Source organism: Micromys minutus, assembly GCF_963924665.1.
Source record: "Micromys minutus genome assembly, chromosome: 5".
NCBI classification, from domain to species: Eukaryota; Metazoa; Chordata; class Mammalia; order Rodentia; family Muridae; genus Micromys; species Micromys minutus.
The window spans coordinates 76,439,977-76,456,470 of record NC_137974.1 but is presented as its reverse complement, the minus strand read 5'-3'; the positions used below and the strand labels follow the sequence as shown (position 1 = coordinate 76,456,470).

Below are 16,494 nucleotides of genomic sequence, written 5' to 3'. Positions count from 1 at the left end.
ACAAAGGTGATGAGCTGTCTGGTCCCACCTCACTAGTATCACGCTAACTGGGATGCTCACACACTGGGATGCTCACACATTGGGATGCACACTCACTGGGATACACACTCACTGGGATACACACTCACTGGGATACACACTCACTGGGATGCTCACACACTGGAATGCACACTCACTGGGATGCACACTCACTGGGATACACACTCATTGGGATGCTCACTCACTGGGATGCACACTCACTGGGATGCACACTCACTGGAATGCACACTCACTGGGATGCTCACTCATTGGGATGCACACTCATTGGGATGCACACTCACTGGGATGCACACTCACTGGGATGCACACTCACTGGGATGCTCACTCATTGGGATGCACACTCACTGGGATGCACACACACTAGAATGCACACTCACTGGGATGCTCACTCACTGGGATGCACACTCACTGGGATGCTCACTCATTGGGATGCACACTCACTGGGATGCACACTCACTGGGATACACACTCACTGGAATGTTCACTCACTGGGATGCACACTCACTGGGATGCTCACTCACTGGGATACACACTCACTGAGGTGCTCACAATCACAGCCCTCACAGCATGGACACCACACCAGCTTCTGCAGCTTCACACCCCCTGCTCAAGTCCCTCCTCACAGCTGGTTTTTCAAATCACCTTCTTTAGTGGGTGTTCCTGATGTTCTGGACCAAAACAAACAGTAACAGCAGCTTGTCACTCAAGCCCATAACTTAGGCTACAACGAAGCCAACAGGAAAATTTCCCAGAGAAAACATCAGGTCTGAAACTGAAGACTACAGCCGGCGTAAGGCATTGTATGCTTCTCATCAAAATGCACGGGCTATGACATCATTACCTGTGTGACCCTGTGCGAACCACTGCATAACAGGAGAGAGGACTTTGTCTACTTTCCGTGGCTGCACCACAAGGCATTTGACGCCGAGTGAGCCCAAGGTGCAGTTGCTTTCTCTCACTGTTACGTTTTTAGAGGACATTCTAACAAATGGTATCTATGCCTGCACGTCTCTGGTCCTTGGATCCCAGCTTTTCCAGCCCCGAAGGGACTGCACTCCCAAGGCATAGGACACAGAGCAAGCAGTGATAGCTAAAGACAAGCAAAGGAAACAGTGTGTCCGACGCAACAACAACAGACTTCAGAAGCCTTTCCACTTTCCTGTGGGGACAGACTATAGTTTTACATATCCTGGTTCTGTTTGCTTGCTCTTTATCCTCTATGTGCTAATGGTATAATGTTCCTCTACTAGTCTTTGACAGACAGTGAAACACATCTCATGAGCAGAACAGGACCCGTGACAACTTCAGAAGGTTTGTGGCACACACATGCACACAAACATGCACACAGCAGATGCTTGGCACTCTGCTGAGGGGGCTGGTTGCCAGGAATGAACCTATCTTCGTTCCACAAAATGATATAGCTTCAGCTTTCATAAATGGGCCCAAACCCAAAGGCACGGAAACAGCCAGTGTTTTAATGTTATGTTCCATTCATTAGGTACCACTGAGGTTATCAAATGACGGACATGGCTTGCTCCAGCCAAAACCGGCTTACTTCTAACGTCATCGGGCACGAGCGGATCTGGATAAAAACTAGGATTACAGCGCAAGGTAGCACACTGCCTTAAAAAAACATAAGCGTGAACGAGAAAACTTGCTTAGAGAAGAAATTAAACTGGGAAGGATGAGAGGACTCCTTTAAAAAGACACACAGAGACTAGGAAATAAAAAGGAGAAACAGAGACTAGGAAAAGACTGTAATTTACAATGGAGGGAACAGCTGGAGACAAACATCTGAAAGCGCCGTTGTTCAAAATACAGCTCTGGTCACCTCAGAGGTCAGCTACAAACGGCGTCCGAAATGACTCCCATTGAGGTGACGTTGAAGCTTGCTTGGAACTTAAGTACTCTTTGGCTTCGTGACACTGTCTAGGCCTTTTCCTACAGGGACCCCATCCCGAGTCAGCTTGGATCCGCAATACCCGAATATTATAACCATTTGTATTCATTCAGGCTTCTAGACTATATGCAGTCATTCCAGAAGGTTAAGACAACAACAACCAAACTCACAGAAAATTGCGTTTGCATACTAATTTAAAAACGGCTCCTAGTAATAAAGGCATTCGGGAAGAAAGAAAGAATCCCCTACCTTAAACACGTTGAGCTGCTGGTTAATGGCTTCTGTTTCTGTGCCTACGGGGCCCTGCGACTCTTCGTGTTCTTCCGCCCTCTGGAGCAGAGTCGAGAACTCTTCCAGCTTGCGGTGGAACTCTTCGAGCTTCTCGGTGGCTCCGTCCACCTGCTCCTCCCTGGCTTTTGCTCGGTCCAGCAGCTTGTTGCACTGCTTGCTCAGGGCTTCTAAGTCCCTTTTGACCCCGATAAGGTCGGGAGAGGTCTCCTCGGTGGCTAGCATCATTTTGCAGGTTCTGTTGGCGCTGTCGTTGCTCGCGATGAGGGCTTCCAGTTTCTTTAGAAAGGTCTGCATGCCTGCCTTTTGCTTTTGCAGCGTCTCCGTGTCTCTCCCCACTGGAGACATGCTATCCAGTTCATCATCAAACTCTGTGAACTGCGAGAACATCTCTCGGATGGTATTCTGGAAGTGGCCGAGACCCTGAAGCTTGGTTTCTAAGAAAGAACACTTCTCGTCCACCTGTTGGCTCAGTCTGCTGTGCTCTTTGGCTAACGTCTCCACTTGAAACAACACGTCAGAGGTTCCCTTGGAGTCTGCGGCTTCTACCACCAGGTCCTGAGCAAGCCTTTCAGCCGAGTCTATCTGATGCTTCAGGGTCTGCAGTGACTTCTGCTGAGCCTGCAGCACGGTCAGGTGCTTGTTACTGTACGCCTGGGGTCCTAGGGAGTGATGGACCTCTAGCTGTTCTTTGGCATCCTGGAGCTGCCTTTCAGCATCTTTGGAAACTTCTTGAAATTCTTTAAACTTCTGGGCCATGTTCTCCAGGGAGACTTTCTTACTTTGGAGCTGCTCGGTGACCACGTTTACCTTCTGGACCAATGCCTTATTCTCCTCCGTGACCGCTTCCTTATCTACCTCGCACACACTGAGCAGGCTGTTGGCTGTGTTGTTCAGTAGTTCCAGCATACCAAAGTGGTGGTCCATTTTCTTCTGCAGAGACTTTAACTCGGCGATGGAACTCTCTGTGTCAGCGGGATCCAAGGACAGCTTTATGCTCTCCAGGCTGTGCTGACACTTGTCTATCCACGGCCGAAGAGTGTCCACCTGCTCTCTGTACTTGAGGGCTTTTTCCAACGAGTCTTTCAGTTTCTCTTCCTTTTCTTTCACCTGTTTCCTAAACCTGTCCCAGTCGGTTTTGATGGTGTTGAGCTGTAACTGCAGGGTTGCCTTCTCCGCCCCCTGCGTCTTCGACAACAAGTTTTCTCCTTCTGCAACGGTCTTCTCATAAATGTTGGACTGCTCAGTGAAAGTTTTGCCGAAGTCTTTCTGCACTTTAAGTAACGACTCCAGGACATCCAGCTTGGCAGATATCGGGGGAGAGTTCCTTTGCTCTTCTTTCTTTGCGTCGAGCCACGCTTGAAAATCCTTAGACATTTGCTGAAACTGGTGGGAGCTTGCGCAGGCTGACTGCAGGTGCTGAACATGATTCTCTGCAAGGGAGACCGCAGGTGTACTAGCTTAAGATTTTTAACATCATCTACTTAAAAAAAAAAAAAAAAAAAAAAAAAAACCAAACCAAACCCAAAACCTCCCAAACATGGTATATGTCATTCGAAAGCAGACCTTTAGCCCTGACTAAAAGAACCATAAGCAAACTTGAGCTCTTGACGGAGGGGGAAAAAGGAGACACAGATACAAAAGGAGGCCGCCGGGGCAGGAAGGCAGCTATGAGGGCAAACCAAAGGTCACGGAAATAGGAAAAATAAGGGACAAGGTGAGGATACATATACTAGGCCTGCTCTCAATTGTCGTCTCCACGTAAGAATGACCAGTCAACAAGAGCTGTGGACTGTCAACCACCCACTCACTTCTTGGTTAGGGTGGGACTTTGTTTCCACCCCGCTTCTCAGTGCTCTGATTCTGTCTGGTTTGAACCTGCGCAGGTCTTTTGTGTGCTGTCAGTAACCCCGCTGCATATCAAACACAACCCCCACCCCAATTGTTTGACTTTTCCATATTCTGAGGGTTTATGTCATCTGCCAGGTACTGCCAACTCTGAGACCAGGCCAGGAGGCCACCCACACAGATTCCATGCACTACACTATGCTGTCTGGGTGCCAAAGAAGTCTCAAATGCTGTAATCAATATAAACACAGGGCCAATTAAAAAACAAGTCAGATCTGACCAGAGGCAAGGGCTAGACTGTAGCAGACTCTGAAACAGACCAGACCAGCAAACCATTTCCTTCTCGGCAATACCCTCACCCACTCCATTGCATTTAATCAGTGCCAGCTTGTCTGTCACCAAATCATCCGTATATGCGGGAGGGGATCATAGAGAAATCCACACAGGTCTCATCAAACCCTTTCTGTGATACATCATACAAAGGAATAGGAGGAGAAAAATACACAAAGCTCTAAAAATAACCATGTGTCCGTTTTTCTGATGAAATAAGACACAGCAAAAGTTTCTCTGCATTTAAGAAAAGAAAGCAAGCAAGCAACCGGGAACATGCAGAGTTAAAGCATTTGCAGTGTGTGGACTATGTATGTGCAGAATGAACATCTTCACTGCCAAGGACCTGCTCTCTGAGCAGCGGTACCCACTGGGACAGGGTACTTTTGCCGTCACAAATTATCATCAAGAGCTCAGAAACAGCGAGACGGAGCCCTGGTTTCTGAGCAGGAAATAGGTACATAAAAAGAGAGGCCAACCTGTCTTTTGTTCGATATCCTTAAACACCCTTAAGATGCCTTCCAGCTGCCTGCTCAGTTCTGCTTTCAAATACTCCTCTTTGACCAGTGCCGACAGGTCCTCGCAGAGAACCCGGGCCTCCTTGATCTTTGGCGTTTGCCGCTCCAGCTCCTGCTTCAGCTTCTGGGCAGCCTCCAGTTGCTGGTTCACGGCATCGGGCAGCGTGCCCGCGGCGGGGCCGCTGCTGAGCTGTTCGTCTAGCTCAGTCAGGGTACCCGAGAGACTTCTCAGCAGGCTCTGGTACTGTGTGCTTTTCACAATAGCCTGGTCAATCCAGTCGCATCTGTCCTTCAGTTGTCCTGTGAGGTTGTCCCACTTCTGGGTCAGAGCTACCAGCTGCTCGTTCACGGTCCCGTGTAAAGAAGGGTCTTCCCCAGGCTGGCTCAGAATGCCCCGGCCAGCTGCTGTGAGCTGTTCGTACTGAGGTTTTCGGGTGTCGAATTCTTGCAGCAGGATCTGGGTTAACCACGGGAAAGAAACAAAGGGTTGCATAATTAATTACAGGAAACATACATTCATTAATTAATTTAATGTATATGAGTACACTTCAGACACACAAGAGGAGGGCACCAGTTCCCATTACAGATGGTTGTGAGCCACCATGTGGTTGCTGGGAATTGAACTCAGGCTCCCCCGGAAGAGCAGCCAGTGCTCTTAACTGCTGCTATCTCTCCAGACCCAGCAAAGATACATTTAAGCATCCAAACATGAAGAAATGGTACTCACTCCTCTGCTGTGTCTAGAACTCTGTTCTAATGTTTTCCTACTTTTTCTGAGGCCAGTATGGTTACCTGAAACTAACTTAAAGACCCTCAGTGCATCACAGTTCACAGCTTGTTAAAACACAGTAGCATCTTTCAAAGGGTTAAGAAGAATGACATTATCTCCAGCCTGGGCAGATTCACCAGAGGGACAGTGACTGGATCCACACTAGCACCACCCTGTTTACTTTGCCTGGCTCAAGCTTTTCTCTTCACTAGCTTTATATTCTCAGTTGTACAGTGAAGAAAACTCAGCCATAACTGTTTATTATGTTCAAGTCCTCTAGGCTTATAAAAGTCTTTTAAATAACTGACTGACATTTACGATCTTTTGTAAAGAAACTATACAAGTTTTAGACATAAAATCCCATTGCTCAGAATGTAGAGGCTCATCATGACCGTCATCAGAAACAATGACCCCAGGGGCCTCTTTGTGGAGTACTTAGTCTTTTATCTATATTTTAATCTATTTTCTGTATTTGTTTACCTATTCGTTTCGGTAAAGATGACAAGCAAATATTTACCCAAATATGTCCTTTTCCTCTTTTCATCTTGGCTTTCTTTACAGTATGAAGTTCTGAACTAGAACGTGTAACTTTAAACCGCGGATGCTGGTCACAAGTTTGACTGAAACGAGATGCTCTTCCCCGCTGAGGCCACTGCTCGCCTTGTAGAAATACAGCTGAAACCACCACAGACCTCCAGCTACTGTGCTCAACTTGGAAGTTATAGGTTTTCTTTCTCCTGTGGGCTTCTGTGATGACTAAAACTGACCTAATGTACTTGGGCTCTAAGGCCCTCTGCTTCCTCAGTCTTTATCCTTGCCTCCCCTCTGCTCTGCCTTCTGCTCAGGACTGTACCGTGTGAGTCTTACAAGTCTCCATCAGAATCAGTGAATCCTCAAAGGATAACTCATGAACAATACAAAGTATACACCAGCATCACCAACACTTGGCCAATCCATTCATCCTTTTCGGAGATGCCTGCGGTCTGTAACAACCACAACATGATCGGATACGTGGAGTATCTGCCCCACATTCTGGCTCCCTCACTGCTGCAGCTCTCTGAAACCCCTGCTTCAGATCATGAATGCGTTGCACAGCTAATGTGTTTACACCGCAAACATTTGCCTTGTGACGTCAAGGGGCTGCACCCCAGCTGGTGCTTGGGCAACACTCACCTGGACCTGCTGCTTCTGTGTGTTCAGCATGTTTGGGTCAATGGACAAAGGCCCGAGCACACTGACCATCAACTCTTTCTCCACGAGCCACTGTTTTAACTGGGCCTCAGTGGTCTGGAACTGGGTTAGATTGTTGGAGGATTCTTCCAGCTTTTGTTGCCTGTCAATGGCTAACTGGTTGAGTTCTTGCCACTTAGTGTCTGAGAAAAAGAAAAAGGGTGAAGCTGACATCTTTTTCTCTCTTTTCTTTTCCCATTTAATATCAACATTGGAAAACTGTAACTATGTATTCAAAATGATACATAATAGATGGCATTCCCTCACCCCCCTTTGGCGTTAGGATGTAAACCTAGGGCCTTAATACTAGGCAAGTATATAACCAGTAAGCTACATCTCTAGCCCTTGTTCACCACAAGCTCGCGTTCACATCTGGTAACGCTCTCGTAAGGAAACAAGTACTCGCGTGAAATGACACAGGCGCTATGTGTTAGATCAGGAGCCTGGCGTTCTAAGATGCTGGTTGCTGTGAGAAATTAGCCATGGCCACCTTACTTTGTGCCTTGACCTCTACAGGGTTGGTCTGGAGGGGGCTGCAGGGGGAGGGGGAAAGAGCAAGCCCCAGAGCCCAAAACTGTAGTGGTCAAAATAGTCCCTTTCTGCAAGGGCTCTTTCAGAAGGCTTGCTTCCCTGTCATGCTGCGCATAGCAGCTCTCAGAATGTCTACCGTGCTCTCCCAACTCAAGGCCCTGTCATGTAATGTGGGTTTTCCCCACCTGTTCCTCCTGATAGTGTCCCTCCCACCTCAAGGCCTGACCATGGCTTCCATGGTCCTGAGCTCTCTTTCCTAATAATGTTCATTCTATACGATGACTGGTCTCAGCTTCCTTCTCTACAATCAAACCCAACCTCTGTTTCATTCCTCATTATAACAGTATAGACCTAGTAATTGTGGATTAACTCATGCATAAGTAAAGCAAACCTGAACCTCATGCTCCTGTCTTTTTGCATTCTTTCTAGAAGTCCTTATATCAGTCAGTAAATTGTGCGTGTACGTGTGTGTACATGTATTTACTGGACACTGAACCTAGGACATTGTAAATATTAGGCAAGATCTTTATTACTTAGCTATACAATAACCCCAAATTAAAAAACAGAAAATCCTCAGTTATTCCTAGGCAAATGGCTTCCATATTTGAATATCTACCTTCTAGCATTCTATTAAATTCACTCAGCATCAACCAACGGTTGCAAAGCTACAGTATGAAATCTCAGCAGCCCTGTGAAAGGACATGTCTAGCCTTATAGCATGACGCTGACTTCCAGAGCTGGATTTGAGAACAAGACAGTGAAGTGGCAAAGAAAAATCATACAGAAAACCTCCTAGCAACCCTCATTGTGTTTTAAACGTCTGATTTTTGTGTTGCACTACATTCAGAACTACCACAGGGACCATCTATTCAATTCCTCTAAAGACGGGATGGTGTATTTGTTCCTGGTCTTATAATTCTTTCAAAGGTTATCATCTCTTCCTTTTCACTGAGATACAGTAATTCAGAATGACTTTTTAAAAAGATTTTATCTTTAATTCTCTCTCTCTCTCTCTCTCTCTCTCTCTCTCTCTCTCTCTGTGTGTGTGTGTGTGTGTGTGTGTGTGTGTGTGTGTGTTACTTGAATGGGAGTGCAGGCCCTTAGAGGCCAGAGGTGCTGAATCCTCCATGAGCTGGGGTTACAGGCTGCTGGAGCTTCCTGGTTTGGGTGCTAAGACCTGATCTCAGGTACCGTGCAAGTGCAGTATCTCCTCTTAACCACTAAGCAATCCAGCGCGACTCTGAACGGCCTGCAGGAACCACGAGTTGGCTTGGTCTGGCTGCCTAGAGGGGCTGGAGTCACAGGGTTTTCAGGTTACAGTCCGTGGTTCCTGGGGCGCAGTGTGCCTTCCAGTTCCGGTGCAGGCAGTGCCCTCCCTCAGGCAGTGAAGCATTCGGGCTGCTTCGTGTTTCTATGTCCCCTCGGGAGTGAAGGAAGCATGGAGACTTCACAGGACACTTGGTCTTGGGCATTACTATTCTGTACCCTGTTTAACGTGCAAACGTCATTGTATCCTGGCAGCTGCAGCTGTATCGGTCCTGGCGACTGGCATTCTACTCGGATTCTGACAGAACAAGTCGTATTGCTCTCAATAAAATTGTTGGTCTTGCTCTGGCCCCTCCAACCCCAGCCTGGTTTCATTCCTTGTGGCCATCTGAGGTGACCTTAGCTTCTGATGGCCCTCAGACCTCACCTACCTTGTCACCACAGCCTCAGGGCCATCTTTGATATGCTCAGCGCTGCTCTCTCTAGTGGCCGACACCATACTCAGACCACAGTGCCTCCCAGCCCAGCTGCTGCAGAACTACCTGGAGGGATTGCTAACGTACACTGACCTCATACAGGAGGAGGTCTGGAGCAGGGTTTTGCAAGTTTGGATTTCTAACAAGTTCCCAGGCAGTGTATGTGGATGCAAAACCTTCAGAGCTAGTTTAGCAGTCTTGAAATTTGCTCTTGTGCTTGCTCTCTCTCTCTCCCTCCTTCTCTCTCTCTCTCTCAAATAGGAAAAAAAAAAAAGACCCAAAACATTTAAAGAAAATCCAAAAGCAAATGAGGCTAATGAATGTTTTCCGGAGACCACTGTGTTGACTCCGAAAGCAGCCGAGCGCCTGTGAGCCCTCACGCGCCGGCGGGTGGACTCACCCATCTCTGCCATCGTCTGCTTCCAGAACGGCGCCTCGGGAGCCTCTGGGTTCTCCTTCAGAAGCTCTGCCAGTTTGTCTTTTAATTCTTGCACTTTGTTTACATTTTGCTTCAGCTCTGCTTCAAAGGACTAACAGGGGAGGGGGGACAGCACTAATTAACTACACAGAAAAATACAGCATCAAAAGACAAAAAGTTATTTCCTCCCCTCTGGGATGACCCGAAAGGAAAAACCCCAAGTCAAATGCTGGCGTGGGCGAGGATCTGGGCTATGCAGTTGATATTTTTTATTCCCCCCTTCGCCATATTCAATTGTGAGACCCAGAACCCCCACGCAGGGACGGAGGTAATGGCCGACTTCTGTATTCCCCTGTTTTGTAACGACTCTGGGCAAAAGCAAGCTGTTCTCAGGGAGGCTCACAGACCAGCAAATCGGCCTTATGAAAGACCTCCAGGATTTGAGACTCTGCTTGGGATTCCACATGGTAGAGTTCAAACCCAGGTTGACGATCTGCCCAAATTTTTATCATGGCAGTGGGAAACTATTTTCCCAATCTTGACAGCTACAGAAATGCTGCCCCTTAAAGAGGATGATGTTAGCTGTTCCGTTTAATAGTAGACAGGACAGGCCCTTGATATACTTAGCTCATAACTAAATCTTCCCCAAAAATTGACTAGTTAATAGCCCAGATTTAAGCTGATTTAAAGATGGCAAAGTTACTCATACATACCCCACAGTTATGTATACTCCTTAGAATAATGTCAGAGGGCTGGAAAAGTGACAATTCATTGCCCCAATATCCAGAAAGACCGAATTTAACAAAGCAGTTAAACTGTTTGATGAAGGGTCTAGGGCCTAAGGAGCCCATGGTCCCCGGGGCTGCTCTGGATAAGTCCTTTCTCTGTGCGTCTTCCTTCAGTGTACCCAGCCTACCTTGTTCTGCTCCACCTGCACCTTCACGGACTCCGTGTCTGCCGGTGTCGGTGTCTGGCGCCACCTGCTGGCAGTCTTGTTCATCTTCTGTAACCACTGCATCATTGCGCTCGACTCTTCCTGAGCCTTTTGCAGCTTGGAGAGCTTGGTATTCAGTTCAACTATTTTATCCTTGAGTAAGAGGCCCAGGTCTTCATAACTGTGGCTTATGTCAGTCATGTCTGTTTTAATAGATGTTAAACCTACGAGCAGGAAGAAAACGTATGAATGCACGCTTAGGGTTTTGGAGAAAAGCGACAGCATTCCATTTACTGTGCTTAGACAGCATTTCCCTCTACGGTGACACTGTTAAGCCTGCTACAGTGGACCACGGACTGTTGGCCAATAACAAATAACTCAGGAACACTGCGTAAGACGTAAGAGGCGGCATAATGAAACCATGAGCTTAAACATAACATACTTCTTGGGTACCAACCAGCAAATGAACGAGAAAGAAATAAAACCAAGTACCAAAGTGAAACATCAAAGGTTCATTTATCTCAGGTGGACAGTTCTATCGGTATATTTGCGGGCACAGTGACCATCTTAACTCCAGCTTAAGATTTCAACATAACTACTGCTCTCTAGACTGTCAAACCCCATTAACCATGGGACAGATAAGTCACCTTTATTTGCCAAGAAATCCTGAGTATTTGTGTCTGTCCCTTCACCATTTAGTATTACTCCACCTGCAACAAAACAAAACAAAAAAAACAATAAATAAACAAGCAGCCCAAACAACCAAGTAACTTTAGATTGCGCCAGTATTTCTACCCGAATTAAAGAAACTGTCGCACGGGGTGGTCATTTAAGGCCAACACTGCTCATTTGTGCAGTAGCAATCGCTGTCGGACTTTCCACTGTTCACAAATTAATCAGAATCTGATTCCCAAATTAAATGCTAACGTCACCCTAATGATAAAGCAGGGGATAAAGGTCGCCAGCACCTATGGATTAAAGAAAGCAAAGGAACTGAGAAGAAAACGTCTGTTGCCGGTTTATACAACACAGCCACAGGCTTAATGAAGGAAGAATAATTTAAAAAGACAGGAGGGAAACTTTTGAAGTTAAAGCCAAAACAAAAGCCTATTGCTCAGTCCACACATGCTGACACAGAGAACACAGGGCCTGTAGGTAGTGCGTGGGCCTGGGGTAGGACTCTCCTGAATTGAAATGCCAGCTCTCCTATTAGCCGTGTGCCTGAGGAAGCAATGCAAGAAGCTGATGGTACCATGGTAGCAAGCCTGTAGGGACACAGTTGAAACCATACCCAGTTAACCCCCTACCTACCACACAGAAACTCCTCAGTGAGCCGTAACGGCTAGTTGTCCTTTATTATAACCATCTGGGACTGGCATGTCCCCATAACCACAATGTTAATAAAATCCAACTTTCTTACGCTAACATCCACTGGCTGTCTATCAAAGGAGAGAGATGCCCGTGCGAGAGCAATCAACAGAAACATTTAAGCATCTGGACTGTCTCTAAAACACACGCCCACATACATGCACACAAACGTGCACACAGGTCCGAGTGCATGCGCAACACACTTTACAAGGGAGTGAAAGCGTCCTAGAATCTCCTGTTAAGTCAGGCAGGGAACACCTAGCAAAAGCATAGATTTTATTCCAAATATCAAGGAGGCAGGAGGAATGAAGATAAATCAAAGACAATAGAATTCCTCCTCGTAAGAAAAATCAACTTGACGTCTCAGGAAATCTGATTAGGGTAGACGGGAGAGCGCTGTAGCGTATATAATAGGGACATTCCTCGAAAAGGGATTAACAGAGTGGAAAAAACGGCTGTTTGAACAAAGTGCAGCTGGAACACGGGTGTCACTCACAATGGGGACAGCTGGAGGCCTGGTCAGACTAGATAAACCAGAGGCCACACAATGGAGAGAGGAGACTGCTCTTCTGTCTACTCTTCAACTGAAACAAACTAAATCGAAACGCCTCCGTAAAGTATGCCTTACCAAAACACTATATTCGTATTAAGTTAATTTGGGAACCAACATTTATATGCAACTCTGGTCTTTGGCTGAGTGGAGCCGGACCAGCCAGGGCTGAGGCTGTGATGTGAGTGTACGGGAGAACAGGCTTCAGAATCATCTGCTCTGGGAACCACGTACAAACAAGCAGGCAGACAAAAGGAGAGTGACAGGGAGCCCGCCTCAGAGACAAGAGCCCACACCCTTGCCTTTACCAGGAAACCAGACCCACTTGCTACATAGACTGAGAGGAGAAACAGCTCAAAGAGAGCTTCACTATCTCCACTTAAATGAACACGGTGCAAACAGACTGGAACTGTTTTCAGTATTGCCTTCTTATCCAGTCACCATGTGGTTGCTGGGACTTGAACTCAGAACCTTTGGAAGAGCAGTCAGTGCTCTTAAGCACTGAGAAATCTCTCCGGCCCCATGACTTGTAGTCTTTAGTAAAAACCAAACATTTTCCCATGACAGATTTTTTTGGGGGGTGGGGGGGAAGAGTAATGTGTGTTTATGTGTATTCATGTTCCTATGGTTGTGGCTACACATGTATAAGTACGTGTGCTCTCCATGTGTGTGCTCCTGCATGTGGAGGCCCATCCTGGATGCTTGCCATCTCCCCAAATTGGTTTTCACTTTACTTTCTGAGGTGAGGGCCACTTGCCAAACCCAGAGGTCAAGGATTTGGTGAGTCTGGCTTGTCAGCTTGCTGGGAGCACCCCGTCTCTGGGAGCACCCCATCTCTGCCTCCCGAGTGCTGTGATCAGAGCCAGAGTGCCGTGCTCCCTCACGTACGAAATGCGTGTGAGCCACGTGTCCAAAACACGCGTGTGCACCGGAGATTCAGACTTCTAGTTTTATGCTTGCACACATTTACCTACAGAGTCATCTATCTTCCCAACTCCGTGACAGATGGCAGTGTGCTTTTAAAAGTCATGCTTCTGATGTTTTTTTTTTTTTTTTGTTTTGTTTTTTTACTTTGTATTCCTGAGGTGATTTAAAAAAAAATTTAATTAATTTTAAATCCTCAAAAGGACCATGAGAGACCGAGTTCTGAAGGCACGTACCTGATCTGGCTGCAGCTATGGCCTTTGCAGGGCTGATCAATGCACTTAGCAGGTTACATAGTGCGACCCCACTGTTGTTTGCTTTGTGAATCTCTGGTGCTTTCAGACTCCACTTTTCTTGTAATTTCTTTAAACACAAAACCACATCATCTTTCAGTCTTCCACGTTATCTTCAAAGTTGTACATTATAATTGAACTTCTTAAGCATATTTTAAAGCAACAATGACTGCGGGCCCAGGTGACGGTTGGCAGAGAACAGGGGGAAGCCCATCCTGTGTTCTACACCCAGCCACAGTGAGAGGCAGGCCGTGTCCTGGTGCCACGGGAATGTTCCAGAATAACTGTCAACTGTAAGTCTGGAGGGCTAGACCAGGTGCAGCTACGTCATAAGGTATGTAACAGGACAATGAAAACAAAACATGGGTACACACAGTTCTACCTCACGCTGGGTGTAACGACCACAATTTCAACAACGTGTTAGAGCTACATGATTTCACTGAGAAAGTCTGACACAGTCAACCATAACTTTTATGACTTAAGTCAGACAACACCATTTATGCAAGAGAGTCAAATAACTTGTCTTTTAGTATTGGTTAGACCTTGCACATGAAGACAAGGATCTCTTTCTTACTACTTAGAGAGAAGGCATCAAAAAAAAAAAAAAAAAAAAAAAAAAAAAGGAAATTAAATTGAGATTTGAAAAAGAAGGAAAGTTTAATATTAGGGAGGCTAATGATGTACTACATATGTTGTTCTATAGATTAAATGAACAAAAAGGTATGGACTTCCTTGAGAAGACCAGCTAATCCCATTACTAATTTCCACAGACCCTATGAGACCAGCTTGCTTGGTGTTAGAATAAAGGACCCTATACTTCATTCCTAACACAGGCAAGCAGAAGTTAGAATTAGGTCTAATGAGCCACCTTGGTTTCTTCCAGAGATTTTCCTAAGTCCTCTGTGCCAAATGAAGGCTTCACAATGGGAACCTGCTTGGTTGTCTCCTTTATCCACGTTTTCAGTGACTGAGCAAGGTCCTGGAAAGCCCTCATCTGCTCCTCGCAAGAACTTATAGCTTCTTTCCTAATGAACAGAAAACAAATCAGAAGTTAAGCTGCAAAGTCTGATGTACCAATGGCCAATTATTAACCAGTGGCCATTATTCCTGATTCAGAGATCAACGTTAGCAACCACTTTTGATACAACTCTTCGGGAACAAGCCGAAGTTTTCTTACATGGTCAATCATCTAAGTAACTACCTGTTGGTTCCTTAAGCAAAGCTCCCAGAGAAAGAGAGGGAACAATCAGGAAATATGTAACTCACACATAACAGTACTCTCTAATACGACATAAAATCTAGCGACTTTGACAGGCCCATTTTACATAATGCTTAATGCCAGCAGGCAAAGAGCCAGAAAATACGTGTATATGCTGTTGAGAGAGGAGAGCCTAGGTCATGTTAAAGGACATCGTAACTCAGGACTTTGGAGGGATGACATTTACACCTCTCCAAAGAGATGTAACCTAGCAACTGGAGTCTTAACAGGTACTCACCCACCCAAACACATAAGAAGCTCCACTGTACACCCTAAGGGCCTTTCTATATGCCAAGTGCAGGACCCATAAAGACCGTTACATTTGATGTGTGGACAGGCTCTCTGCACGTGACTTCGAATGCGGGAGATAAGGGTGAGCTTCAGGTGGACAAACCACTGCTGACTACATGGTGTTAATGATTTAATCGTGTACGTATTACCTGAATTTAAAATTGGAATAGATAACTCAGATTATGTAAGACAGCCCAGAATGTCTGCTGTGACAGGTTCAGGAAGAGAACTCTCAAGTTTTAGGCAGGGCATTCTAAGGAAATAAAGCTACGTGAACAATAAGTAACCATTCCCAAACATCTGCTGGGGGCTCTTCCATTCATCAAAACCAGATGTGTGTTCTAAAAATGTGAAGTCATAGAATACAATCACGTTGAATCAAAGGTCAAACTGGGCCACTTCTTGTAGCTCATTCCCTAATTGGAGGAAGTTGGCTGTTATATTTTTAATAACTTTTTTGTGTTCTTTTTAAGAAATTGTACATGTATTCTGTCTGCATGTACACTTGCATGACAGAAAAGGACATCAAACCCCTTTACAGACAGTTGTGAACCACCATTTGAGTGATGGGAGTTGAGCAGCCAGTGCCTTAAACCACTGAGCCATCCCCCCAGACCCGTAATATCCCACGAGTACCACTGTGTTCACACAATGTTGCCACTTTTACATAAGCAGCGTTTTCAGTTTTCTACCTTAATGTTTTAGCCATAGTTAACTGATGCTTTTGTTGTTGTGTTTTGCTTTTAAAGACAGGGTCTCACTGCAGTCCAGGGTGGGGTTCAAACTCTCCGTAAACCCCCTTCGGCCTTCTGAGTATATTTAATGACAAATATACTGTTGGTGGCAACAGTCTATTACTCCACAGTCTGGAAATAACCTAAGTCATAGCCTTACATGAATAAAGGCAACTCAGCTGCTGAGTACCACCAAGGGGAATAAACCACATATTTAGAGAGGGTCTTACTTTTCTTGGATAGTATCCTCCATTTCTTTGAATTTCTTTGACAAATTATTAGTTTTCTCAAACACCAGAGCTTTGTCCCCTGGTAAGCCATGGCTGGATATCTCTTTCAGGAGGCTGTGCAAAGCTTCGAGATCTTGCCTGTGTTCTAAGAATTTAGTCGTTGATTCCTGCAAAGCATTTACATCCGTCAGTATAAACATTGCCAGATCTTAGCAACACAAACCAGCCAGCATGTTCTGCATGGAAGCGAAACAGCTCACGCATCTACCGAGTAGCACTCCGCAGGCAGGACGCAGTGA

The 16,494-nt window shown here is 46.0% G+C and overlaps 1 protein-coding gene across 12 annotated transcripts in view; it reads right to left on the bottom strand.

The window, feature by feature from the left end:
- Positions 1 to 16,494, bottom strand: part of DST (dystonin) — a gene marked incomplete at both ends in the record, with an annotated part of 363,235 nt that overhangs the window by 75,228 nt on the left and 271,513 nt on the right. For all 12 annotated transcript variants that reach the window (XM_080917065.1, XM_080917066.1, XM_080917067.1 and 9 more), the window contains 9 exons: positions 2,189 to 3,660; positions 4,885 to 5,380; positions 6,866 to 7,065; positions 9,596 to 9,725; positions 10,530 to 10,771; positions 11,195 to 11,257; positions 13,626 to 13,752; positions 14,551 to 14,707; positions 16,196 to 16,362. In XM_080917065.1, the coding sequence (XP_080773191.1) occupies positions 2,189 to 3,660; positions 4,885 to 5,380; positions 6,866 to 7,065; positions 9,596 to 9,725; positions 10,530 to 10,771; positions 11,195 to 11,257; positions 13,626 to 13,752; positions 14,551 to 14,707; positions 16,196 to 16,362 (3,054 nt within the window). The remainder of the gene's footprint in view (positions 1 to 2,188; positions 3,661 to 4,884; positions 5,381 to 6,865; positions 7,066 to 9,595; positions 9,726 to 10,529; positions 10,772 to 11,194; positions 11,258 to 13,625; positions 13,753 to 14,550; positions 14,708 to 16,195; positions 16,363 to 16,494) is intronic.